Genomic DNA, 12,742 nt, shown 5'->3' on the forward strand with positions numbered 1-12,742 from the left:
GAAGTTTAGATTCATTTAAGCCACTATTACAGACAAAATACAAACATAGGTTATCAGCAACACAGGCAAACAAAACAGCAAATTCCCAGGAGACAGGACATTAATGGTATACCGGGTAGGCTAAACTCTGAATATCCCTTAATAATTCATGATCGCGTTTCAATGTTTCTGTGTCACACCACATCCGGACCATGCCTGGCATGTTTGTGGCATCGGATCATCATGAGGTGATGTGAATACATTATCGGTAGTTCAGGTAGTCACACCTCCACACTGCTGGTCTCGTTTGTGTGAGAAGATGATGAACCGTGGAAAATCATGTCTTGAGTCTCGGTCTTAATTTGAGGCCTACTTTAGGATTGGTCCGCTGGAGTCAGACAAGTTACCCGAAGAGAGTCTGATTGGTTAAATGTGATCAGACGGTGTATCCAGATGAACTGGCGGTGCACAACTTCTGATTAGTATGAACTTGAGTAACCTTTTGACGCTGACGTAATAATTCGTTAAGTATGGGATGCTGAAATTTTGGATGAACTCATGCGCACACGTAGCCTACCCCGCGCCACCCTCGTCAGACACTGACCGAGAGTAACCTGAATCCTAATTTAGTAGCCTCAAGACTGAGTAGACTAGTGCGCGGTGGAGACGCTGTGGTAAAGAAGCAACTGAGACTAGACTGTACCTCTGTGGTAGTCTCCCAAGTACCACACAGGCTAGTCGAGAATGATCGTTGTAGTTCAGCCTAATTTATTTCTCTGGTTGAAATACATTTCAAATAGTCTAAGGAAGACCCCATTATAAATTTGGTTTTGGGTAACCAGGCTCATGTTTTACCTACTTGACTGAAATTGAGTGGAGTGGCATAACCTTATCCAAAAAAGTTGCGGCTTCAGAGGAGATCTGCCGTAACAAAGTCTATGGATGAAACTGTTTTGGCCAAATTCATGATTTACAATATCAAGTTAAACATCCCATCCCATGCTGTGATCGCGTTGGGTGCATGTAGCATACTGCAGCGCGTTTGTTGTAAATTGTCCACTCGACAGCTAAACTTTAAACACATTCATTTTTAAGATAATATTTTGCCATTGCTCTCAAAGATATATATGAGTTGGTCTGCATTGCAAATTTCAACTGATGCCTGGGCCATCGCGTGCATGTCGCATATAATAGATTTCAACAATAAAACTGCTGACTCGATAGACATTTATCCCTTACGTAGAGTTCGGCTTATGTGGGTGAGATGCAGGACCGGTCTACAATGCGGAACCAAGAGAGCATGGCGATTTACTTTGCTCTTAAAAAGAGATAATATGATAGCCTGAGTTATGGCATAGTATAGATTACAGCAATATGAGGCAGTGTGTGATGATCTGTTAGCCTATAGACTTGACTGAGAAGCCACTGAAAAACTTTTCTTGATAATTGAAAAGTGCCTCGTTGTATTATAATGACACAATTTCCTGAAATCAAACTTATGTATTCCTTATGAGTTTAAAAAGCGCACTGACTCTGGACCCCTTTGTTAGTAGGCTTGATGATGATGATTGCAATGCACATTGGGGCGTGATAACATAAATAGTATGATGTCTATATATGAAGCTCATTTTAAAAGGTGAGGGGATTTTGTTGTTTCAAATATGACAACCCTTAATGTCAGATATGGCATATGGAAATGGGGGAAACAGTATTATAGACATTACTGCTAAAAAGACATCTAAACAAACATATCATCCCATGTGTTCATGAATCTATAGGCCTATATCCTAGAATCAGCTCCTGTCATTCTATGATATGTATAGATTTGTGAACATGTGGGATATATTGTGTCTTCTTTTTTGCAGGAGCTTGAGTTTTCACATTCACACAACAGGTGAATAATCCATAATGGATAACACTTATGGTGCCTCTCAACATCTCTCCTCGATCCTCTAGGCTCGTTCCCACTAATCTATAACTAACACTGGATAGACTATCCATTGATGCCGCCCCATCATTCTTTATGTAGGCTATATCAGTGAGGACGAGGACTGAGGAAGGAAGGGAGGATGTATAAAAAAACAAATGAGAGGCACCCAGAGTTTATCCTCCAATACTCCTGCTCCAGGTGTGTATGTGTGCTCCTAAGCTTACTCCAAATGCGTGTGTGTGTGTGTGTGAGCACTACCTTGGTATGGGTAAAATAGAGAGAACAAATGTCCTTCAGGAGTTTCCAGGACAATAAAGTCCTTAACTTCATCAGTCCTCCGCACTCAGAGGGGACACATGTTCCACACGACTTGCCTCTGGGTGGACTATTGGCTAACACAGACGCGCTAATGAATTACACGCAACACTGCAAGCATGTGGTGCTGATTATGGCCCAGAAAAGAAACTCCATTGTAACCTCCTGAGCTCCCACAAGATAGTGGTAGCTGTTAGTGGAATTCAGTTTCTCTGAGAGAGAGAGAGAGAACATGCTGCTATAGTAATGAAAAAGCAGAACACAGATCTAAAGAGAGCCTTAATATCCTGAAATTCTACTCCGCTCTGCTTGAAGGCATGAGGGAGAAAAAAATTGAAAGAAAAAAATCTTTATGTTGGTAAGAAAATGGCTCATCATCCCTTTCCATTTGAGGAAAATGTAGTAGCCTTCAGTTTTTAATTTTTTTTTAAAATATATTCTATTTCAGTCTTCACGTGAAAGGATTACACACGTAATACAATTGCCTTTTTTTTTATTGGATTTTGGAGAGAAATATTACTGTGGCATGACACAGGAACAAAACAGTTATCTTTCCCACCTTGTAGAAAATCTGCACTATTTACAGTAACATACAACATTCCTTGCAAAATGTGCCAAATGATCTTAAGGCATTTAGAATTCAAGAACACTAGACAATAATTGCACTGCAAAAGTTAGAGAAACAGTAATCAATTTAATTACACATTTGAATTCAAACTTTTTTTTTCTTTTTTTAAATATGTCTTCTTTTGGACTTTTCTTCAGTACACAAGTACTGGTAAAGAGGGAAGATTCTAGCCTTATATTCTCCCAATGCATGGCTAAATTGGACTGAATTAAGGGAACTTGGACACATGGAGGGGCTGGCATTTTGGCTCTCTGCATACGGACCCATCACGTTTTTTACAAGAGCGGAGTAGAAGCAGCTTCCCAGTTTCTAGATCTCCTCGCAAACTCCTAGCACACAGATTGTATTGAAGGGCGGCAGCTCTTAACAGGGCATACAGAATTACATGTGTCAATAATAGCCAATACAATAACCACCAAGGGACCGCAGGTTCACACCAAGGGTTGCCTTTGTCACCACTTCTCCTCAACATGAATTAGAGGTGAACAGGGAATGGATGCAGGGCATAAGGCAGTGGGCAGATTCCTGACTCAGTTAATTCATATAGAACATCTACAAACAGCACAAAGGTTCATCCGCACCAATGTCTCATTTGCTAATTAACCCTCTCTCTTGTCTTTTTTTTTTTTTATCATAGATACGAGAAACAACAATTGCAAATACAGAAAAAAATTGACATATCTGGAAAGATAAACAAGAGAAACCCAAACAAAAATAGTAAAAAAAAAAAAAAAAGCTTTGGGACATTTCAGTCACTTTGGCCATGTAAAAAAAAAAAAGTGAAAAAGCATACTGCCATAAGAAAAAGAAAAGAAACATCACATTTTTTCTCCAAGCTTCCAGTAGTTTGTAGCATGCAGTACAAATGGTCTTAGGTAACTATATTACATTTAATTTGTGAGGCCAACACCAAGATGCCTCTGAAAAAGAAGGATAACTTAATAACGGAGACCACTTCTCAAATAATATCTGTACAATCCAAAGCACTATTAACTAATCTGGCATTGTGAAAAACCAATTCAGTCTGTTACCGCTATAGGATGCCTGGACTTACACAGATGATAGCGCTAGCAAAGCATATTCACTAAAGATGGAAAAGATCTTGCCAACATATTTCCATGCTTTGATCAAATTTGATGTACAATTAGCCATACTGCAAAGAAGCTGAGAAATATTTATAACAAAAAGGAGGGAGGGGGCAAATGTTAGGAATTCTTGCCATTGCATCTTAAAAGCAAGTTGAAAAGATCAGTTCTAACCAAATTCTAGCCAAATAACGTGACTTTGTGTGGCCTGAAATAGAAAACGGGACAGTGGCGTTTGACAGGAACTGTCATGAGCACCTTGAAGGTTTTAAATAAGGTCCTCAGCTGACAGTGGCAAATGACATATAATAGCCACCTACTCAATGGCAGTGTTTGAATCCAACAGCTACACTTTCAACTTTCAACGTGTCTAACGTTTAGTAAAACTTGTCTTGAGCAACGAGCTGTTTGAGGGACATCCTAAGGTCCTCTTTCCATTGAATTATTCATGACAATGGGCTTACACCACATTCATGTACTCTAAATGCATTTCTGCAAATGACAAACACACCATCACATCGCAGGAATGCAGAATGTAGTAATAAATGGATAAATTATGATTTGTATGGAGAGTGAAATTACTTTAATCTGACTGGCATATCCTTGGAATCATTCAGCAGTGTATTTAATGCCTGAATTCAAACCATCAATTTTGGTAAATTTAGCCAGATCCCTTTTTTTGAGATGTGAGGGCCAAAATGACCTTGTGTCTTGTAAACTGGGGGTTACTATGAACCTGTGCAAAAAAAGACCACAGGCTGTAACATGGTTTACGGTTTGCCTGTGTAATACAGCACACAAAACATGACAATGAATTTTCCTCCAGATAAGGTTGGTTTTGTTGTGATCATACTGGCACAGCATTCAATATTACAGAGTTCCTTATCAGGTTCACCGTCCTATCAGCACACTGCTCCACCCCTACTGTAAACACTATGAAATGCAGCAATGAAGTGACCAAAAGGCAGTTTCAGTGCACAAAAAAAAAAAAAATTCTCATGAATAATTCGGATTAATATGAATGAATGAAAATGAATGACCAAAAAAAAAAAAAAAAGTTATTATACAAAATAACATTTGGCTACTTCTCATAATTCCAACAGGAAAAACAAAAAAGAAAAAAAATTAAGCTATGGGCACAACTGACTTCACCTCAGGTTCACAGGTTTTTCGAGGTGCGACTACAATGTAATAAAGATATGCACCTCCTACTCTGATGGCCTTTGTCTGTAGATGTATCTGAAGTTTGAGCAACCTGGCTTTGTTAGCCAAGCCCCAGTGGTAGGCCCTGGACCGGATGCATTTAGCCTGAGAAGAAAACAAGAGGGGAAAAAAAGAGGAACAAGGAAAAAAAAAACACAGACATAAACACCCATTTCCTGGTATGGCCTTCCACTTTGCTATTAGGGTCCCTTCACTTAGGCAGCCTGACGCTTGGGATAATGGTGACTCACATACAGCCAGACCATTTCTATTGCTGCATTTACAGTCAGAACATAAATAGAACTTTCCTGAACAATGCAGGTCAGATTTTCTTTTCTTTCACTTTAAGAATGTAGAGATAATTGAAAAAAAAAACAAACAAAAAAAAGACTAGTTTCTAACAACACAGGTGTAAAACCAGATCAGAAGAGAGATTAGTTCTGTCTGTATTCACAAAATGTGACTTCAATTTTCTTTCTAACATGATTTTGGTTTTGAGTTGCAAACCTGTTTCTTAAAGGAAATGAAGATGACAGAAAAGATAAAAAAGAAAGGGGAAAACCTTTCAGCCACTCCGAACACTTCCATCGCCAGTGCGCTTGGCACGTGCTTCGACCGTCTCGCTGGCAACTCGCTTGCAGTCCTTTGCCAGGCCCAGGAAACACATCAAGTCAATGAAACAGGTTGTGACGTTTAACCTGCAGCCGAACTCACTCGTTGCATAGTCATAGGGAAAAGTGTGATGATAGTTGTGGAATCCTTCGCCTAAAAATCCAGGAAATAAACCTTGATCAACACAACAGAAACTCAAGGTGCAAACCACTGGTGATCTTAGTCAAGAAATACAATAATGAGTCAGTTAGATGATGTGACGACCGAATTCTATAATTCTAAAACAAGATGACATTTTTACGATGTCAGATTCAGTATCGTAAATAGATCCCCATTCTCTGAGAACTACCCAGTTTTAACCCCTTCAGTTTCACAATTAACATTAAAATGTTGCATTTCAAACACTCCTGGCTTAAGGGTTAAACAATTGCCCCTTCTCAACTTCTCTCCTTGATCCTCTGGCTCGTTCCCACTGATCTATAAAGAACACTGTATAGACTATCTCATTGTTGCTGCCCCATCATTCTTTATCTAGATCAGTGGGAACGAGGACCGAGGAAGGAAAGAAGGAAGGGAGGACAGATAAAAAGACAAATCAGAAGAGCCGATGACTAGAACCTGAGAAGAAGCCCCTGACGTACCTATTGCGCTGAAGGTGACCCATGGGTTCTCCCTGGGGTTGATTTTGATGTCATAGGGCCGGTTCCCCCACATATGGGCAGCGCTGTTGACCAGCCAGGTGGCGTTGAGCACCATGGTGTACCTCAACAGCGCGGGGACGAAGTAGGCAATCCACAAGGTCTCGCCCCAAAAGTACCAAGGCACGAACATCGGCACAAAGAAACACATCAGGAGCACTGAGGGCTTGTAGTACCTGATGAGGACACAGCAGACATAACATAAGGTACTGTACTGGTGAAAACCATGCACCAGCTCTACTATGGCTCCAAAAAAAAGCTTAAGAATTCAGGCGGAACAGGTGGTTTTGAACCAGAGAATCACAACATTGCCTTTGCGTGATCTTAAGGTATGGATTAGATAAAGTGGAGGAGACTGCACACTCTTGTCCTGATGCCAGTTTTATTGGAACAACGTTTCGGCCTGAAGCCTTTTTCAAGTTTGAAGAAAGCCTTGAAGAGTCACTGAACCCTAAAATATGTTTTTTGAGTTGTTGATTGATTGAAAACACTCATAAGTGGTGAACTGTACTATTACCAGGGTTAATATTGACAAAAAACGTGTTTCTCGACAAAAGTAACATTTCGTCTGATTTTGTATTGGAGATATTGCTCTCCGCGCATCTACAGGTTGAAACATGCCATGACATGTTGGTCCAAAATGCTATTGGAATGCTGACGAAGTCCTGTACTTCTCGTCCAACACTACGTCACCGGGTCATTACAAATTAGGAATGAAACGCCCCAACACCTGCTGCCCTGATTAGCCTACCTGTGATAAGCCATGTCTGCAGCACTCATAGACCTCTGAAGTTCGCCTACAAAAAGGATCCAAAGCTGCCATCTTTGCCCATATAAGGAGATCCGGGAGTTAATTGAAGCTAACTGCCTATGGCAAGTTGCATGGTAAGTTAGCTCTGGGGTAGCAAAGATCAAAGTGTGCCGTCTTCACCTACCAAAGATCACAGTATCCACTAGACAGCAGTGGACAAAACTGTAGTGAAAAAACGTCTGCATTTCCAATGTCATCATCCCCGCGAGAGTTTAACAGGTGCGATAATTGAAAATCCCCATGTTATTTTCCCATAGAAAAAATCTCAAGATACCGGATCTCCTTATTTGGGCAAAGATGGTGGCTTTTTTGTAGGCGAACTTCAGAGGTCTATTCCCAGATTGACACGAAATCACCATGGTTGATTGGTTGCAGCAGTGCTGCACTCCCTCTCCAAATTTCAGAACGTCTCGCCCATTTTGAAAGCCTTTTTCAGAAATGTGAAGTGGGTGGAGTTATGGGGTGAAGTGACTCTTTAAGGCCGAAACGTTCCGATGTGCGGTCTCCTCCATTTTATCTACGTTTATGCATCCTGTGACCAGCACCTCGCCAAAACCACAGGTGTGCGTTGCTTTTTCCTACTTATGGTAGGATTAAGCATGGCATGGCTGCTTTACAAGTCAAATGAATATCCACTGGTCCTGAACTGTTAGTTTTTAGTTAAGCTGTTTAATCTACTTAGGGGGATAATGATTATCTTCTTTGGCAACACAACTTATAAGGAAAAAACTCAGAGGTTCAGTGTGGCCATGTGTTTACAGTATCTGTTCAAAATGCAGCAGTTTGTGGCCTCCTAAATAATTTTCAATGAAACGGCAAAGCCTGAGCATTCTATTTATAGAGAAAACCCATAACCAGTGAAAAATCATGAGCCTTATCACATCTATGTTCATCAATCCCTGCAAGTAGTCCCTGCTGACAGGATGTTCATGTTCCACCATTCAGGAATGAAGACATCAACATTACCTTCCACGGGACATACAAAGTGAAGGCGTGCAGTGAAATTCAAAATCAAGGCTATAAAAAGACACCAGCAGTGACTCAGTGCTAGTGCAACACAGAAATATCAGCGAAGGCGCAAAACCACGTACTTCCTCTGAAACATGACCACTTTGTCAGCCTTCAGGTCGCTGAGCTCCAGCTTGCGTCCCTTCTCGATAACATCGGGGTGCTTTCGCACCAGGAGCCAGCCAATGTGGGCGAAGAAGAATCCCCGCAGGGCATTATGGGGGTCGGCGTCCGTCTCTGAGTATTTATGGTGGACTCGGTGATCCCGGGCCCACTCAAAAATATCATTCTGTGCAAAAGAGAGGAAGGCGGCGACTACAGTCAGCAGCAGATTCAAAACTGGGGAAGGACCCAAGAGATTTCTCTCCCAGTCCTCCCATACATGATCTTAAAGTGTCACAACTGACTATGTTCTGTTCTCACTACAAGCATCTCACTGAAACTAGCAATAAGATCTTGCCATCATATGGCTGATAAGATAACACCATTAAATTGTCTTGGGAGAGAATTGGCATAAATGTGTGTACATCTGCCAGTTTGGAGACAACTTGTCTTGTTCGGAATCCTCACAAAATAAATATCACTCCTGAGTTTAAGGTTAGGTTTGGCTGAATGAAAATAGTAAATGATGCCTTGGGTCAGCATATTACCAATGTAGTGTGTCTGTGGCTCTGAGTATGTATGTGCATGAATGCCTATGCCGTAGCACTAATACTACAAAAATATGCAGACACATTTTCAGTTACCTGGAAGGCCATCGAGTTCGCAGAGGCAAGAAATATTTTCAGAGGTAATGAGGCTTTGTAGGACCGATGACTCCAGAGTCGATGTGCTCCTGCAGTTACTCCCAAAGCACTTATCAAAAAGCACAAAACAGCTAAGAGAGAGAGAGAGAGAGAGAGAGAGAGAGAGAGAGAGAGAGAGAGAGAGAGAGAGAGAGAGAGAGAGAGAGAGAGAGAGAGATGAAATGAGATGTCATTAAATCACCAGTGGTGGCTAGAACTCTCTGTTCCCTTGCTTCAATTGAAACCCCTGCTACAGTCTACTGCATGTCTACCACACATGTGCCTTGGAACTGAGGCAGACATAAAAAGTAGTTAGAATATAGACGAGTAAGATGTTATATTGAGGATGCTACATCAACAGTTACATAAATCACCTCTACCATTTCCACATGTGGTAATCGCCCATATTACAAAACTAGCCAGTGGCTTTCAGTGGTACTGCAGTTTGCTTCAAAGACCTCCTTTCAATGGCTACAGCTGCGATTATATAGACATTTGCATTCTCCAAATTAAAATATTGCCATAAGCCTACATCAAACTGTGGTCTACAACTTCAAGTCACAAGATCATTTGATGTATAAACCGGTTGTAAATAAGTAACGTTATAATGAGTTGAATTGGTTATACAGGAAAGGATTAAGCTACACTGCAAGTTTGACGCTTGCCGTAACTTGTCCTAATTACAGATATCTCTACTGTGTCCAAACACGCAACGCGAACCTACACAGAGATGAGCAATTGTTTAATGTCATTTGAAGCCTTCATAACATCACTTTGGTTAGCATGCTTGCTAACGTCTCATAAAGAGACCACAGCTGCAGCAGCTACATCCTCATGCACTACCGGGTAGTTGCCATCGTGCCCTTCTACGCAGATATTAAGATATTTTTCCACGAACAGGGGGCTGTGTGAGAGATGGACATGGACGGCCCCGCTTAACTGCGCCATCACAGTGATCATGTAAAAAGCAAATAAAAAAAAAAATCCTTGCTCTGGTTTTGGATAATAAAATCAATGGATCATACTAAAATACGTGAGATGTTTACTTACACCACGCCAAGGTCATAGAAGCAGCGGATGGAATGAGTAATAACCCATATAGAGAGCCTATATGCAATAAAGACATCAAAATGACGTTTTTCCACACTATTGTCCTTGGAGGCTTAGGACCATCTTTTTCTTTATACGTGTCGTCGAACACATCATCCCTTGGCAATGCATCAGTAGCCGCATCTCCATTTCTGTGTTTGGTAGTTCCCCCCTCCGTTTCAGTCATTTTCCACGATGATTTTTTTTTTCTGTAAAGACAGCAGACATTTTTTTTTTATTTTCACGGTATACATACAATCACACAATACTGATAGGATTTAACGTTAATGCACTAACGTCGCCATTGTCTATTTAGGTTGATACAGCGTGAAAACCAAACAAGCGCAAGATAGCCCACCGAACTACAGGTAGCCTACATAAAGCATGTTTAAGGCTAACATTCGCTTTTGCCTCCAACCTCTGCTAGCAGCCTGACTGGTTCATCCAGATTCATCTGTTTTTTGGACAATCACAGCAAAAGAAACTTTACTCACCAAAGAAGCTAAAGGTACAAAGAATGCGTAAAATCGGTTGGATAGGCGTTTGGTAATGAATTACGCCGGTGAAATATCAACACCAAACAATGAGCTGTAGTTATCCCAGTGATGTGATGACTGATGCTGTGTTCACCTAGGCTCTGTAGTTATGGAGAAGGAATTTCTCAGTCTGCAATTGGTTGGTTAGAATTTGATGCCACCTCACTCGGAGAGTCTCATTGGTCGCCTTTCATCTGCTGTTCACGCACTACACTCTTATTCATTTCTTGCCAGATTCGGCTAGCATGTATGGTGGAGGTGGAGCAACGAAATATTCTAGAATTTCTAGAAAACATGTCCACACCAATGTTTTACAAATTATTTGCACCAGATGTCAGTTAAAGATGCATTTTGAGGTGCTGCGTAATGAAGGCCACAGGTGAAACCATGTCGTAGGAGCAGGTCATCCCTATCAGAAAATTGTATAACCTATATTTTTTTACTCAGAAGTTTCTCGAAGACCGGGTCACTTCCTCTATTACACATGCTTTCACTTTGACACAGACGTATTGTTGATATGGTTCAATTGAATTGGAGAAGAAGACCACTTAGCCTACTAGCTGGTCTGAGATTTCACAACTGCCTGATACATTCCCTTTGCCATCTTTAAATATCACAGATGTCCACAGTACCCGAGGGAGAGGGAGCCTGCCCTGAGAGTACATCCTGATGTGCCAGATGTAGCCCATGCATAAATTATAAGACTGACTTGTAAATGCCATTGATGCTTTAATGACTTCTCAATGTTGCTAAAATAAAACGTCACACCAATGTATTTCAATCAATAGCCCCTACAACATAGCCTACTAACACATAAGGGTCAAAACTGCAGTTTTGTGACTGTCAAAACTGCTGTATTGGAGGAAGTATTTGCTGTTCATATACAGGAAATAGAATATTTGTAACATTCAAATGTTGTAGATCTGAAGATCTGGTCACATTTACAGTATTTGTGCACCTTTCTTCCCTTTGTGACAAATAACTTTGTTTTCTTTTGGTCAAAAATACTTTACACAGGTATTAGACAGACAGATCATGATGTGTAATTATTAAGCCTATACTCACTAACTTCTAATCACTGTTGGGTCTACCACAGTCCACAAGTGGAACAAGCAAATTGTTGTAGCAAATTGTTGTAATACACAGATAAGGGGGAAACAGTGTGATGAAGGCCTACACTTTCAGATAACCTGCATAGTGTATGAAAAAAAGGTGTAACTCAATACCTCCATCTAGTGTGCATTTTGTGTACACTTAAGAGGGAAACATCTGCGTGTGGCAACTCCATTGCCACAAACAAGTTCAGTCTGTGAAATTGCCAATTTGGTTTCTAATTCTGTTCAGATGAGTTGTTACCTTAGTACTAACAATAGCAAGCTCTTGGCCCAAAGTTTTGGCAGTGTTGCTTTATGATATGAACAATTATGAAAAAACATATTGGCTAGTGTAGGACCATTATGACACCCTCTGAATGCAAGCTAAGTTTTGTGGAATTCCATATGCCATGCCATATCGGCTACACACAGGCATACACACACACACGCACCCATGCGTGTGTAACAGGTTAGACTATACACTTATTATATTTAAATAATTGCACAATAGATCTAGTGTAGATAGTTACTGTACAGATTTGATCCCTTCATATTTCTCCACACTGGTAGTGAGGGTCTCTAGTAGCCCCTCCTCTCCCCCGTTTGCCCTAATCCCCTGTCTCCCCCCTTCCTCTTTCCTGTTTAAAATCCTTATGGAAAGAGGTGAGTGATTGCAGTCTCATAAGCAATCTAATAAATATTAATATCAAACATTGTTAACCATATGATTGCTTCACTTTATATTGTTTGTATTCAGTTTATGTATATTATTTTTTAGTTATTTTTGGGAATTTACTTTTAAAATGCATTGTTTTCCTGTATACTGTCTAGCCACGAGTCAAAATTAGCAATAGGCCTACAGTGGTGTACAGTAGATACTGTAGCCTAGCTGATAAAGCATATTAGCTGTTACAATATTCTATGCACTTTTTCAGGAGCTACTGGGAAACCGAACTCACCTGTGTGTAT

General features: G+C 40.6%; 1 protein-coding gene across 2 annotated transcripts; it reads right to left on the bottom strand.

The window, feature by feature from the left end:
- Positions 1-2,700: 2,700 nt before the first annotated feature.
- Positions 2,701-10,792, bottom strand: scd (stearoyl-CoA desaturase (delta-9-desaturase)). Of its 2 annotated transcripts, XM_062527138.1 has the most exons (7): positions 10,638-10,792; positions 10,105-10,352; positions 9,016-9,146; positions 8,353-8,558; positions 6,394-6,626; positions 5,703-5,905; positions 2,701-5,245 (listed from the first exon to the last, which is right to left on the bottom strand). In XM_062527138.1, the coding sequence occupies exons 2-6, from the start codon at positions 10,328-10,330 to the stop codon at positions 5,706-5,708; spliced, it is 996 nt and encodes a 331-aa protein (XP_062383122.1). In that variant the 5' UTR covers positions 10,331-10,352; positions 10,638-10,792; the 3' UTR covers positions 2,701-5,245; positions 5,703-5,705. The 2 variants fall into 2 exon arrangements, with proteins under 2 accessions (XP_062383122.1, XP_062383123.1); XM_062527139.1 differs by lacking the exons at positions 10,105-10,352; positions 10,638-10,792 and adding an exon at positions 9,221-10,071 and having other exon boundaries at positions 9,016-9,179.
- Positions 10,793-12,742: the final 1,950 nt, after the last annotated feature.

This window comes from Sardina pilchardus, chromosome 22, assembly GCF_963854185.1.
Source record: "Sardina pilchardus chromosome 22, fSarPil1.1, whole genome shotgun sequence".
NCBI lineage: Eukaryota > Metazoa > Chordata > Actinopteri > Clupeiformes > Clupeidae > Sardina > Sardina pilchardus.

What these genes read in the sequence shown, in the direction of transcription:
- scd (XM_062527138.1), bottom strand. Translation starts at nt 10,330, where the DNA reads ATGACTGAAACGGAGGGGGGAACTACCAAACACAGAAATGGAGATGCG. An exon ending in GTGGTCATGTTTCAGAGGAA is followed by an intron (nt 6,627 to 8,352) that starts GTACGTGGTTTT and finishes TGTCCTCATCAG; the next exon opens with GTACTACAAGCCCTCAGTGC. An exon ending in GGTCACCTTCAGCGCAATAG is followed by an intron (nt 5,906 to 6,393) that starts GTACGTCAGGGG and finishes CTGGATTTTTAG; the next exon opens with GCGAAGGATTCCACAACTAT.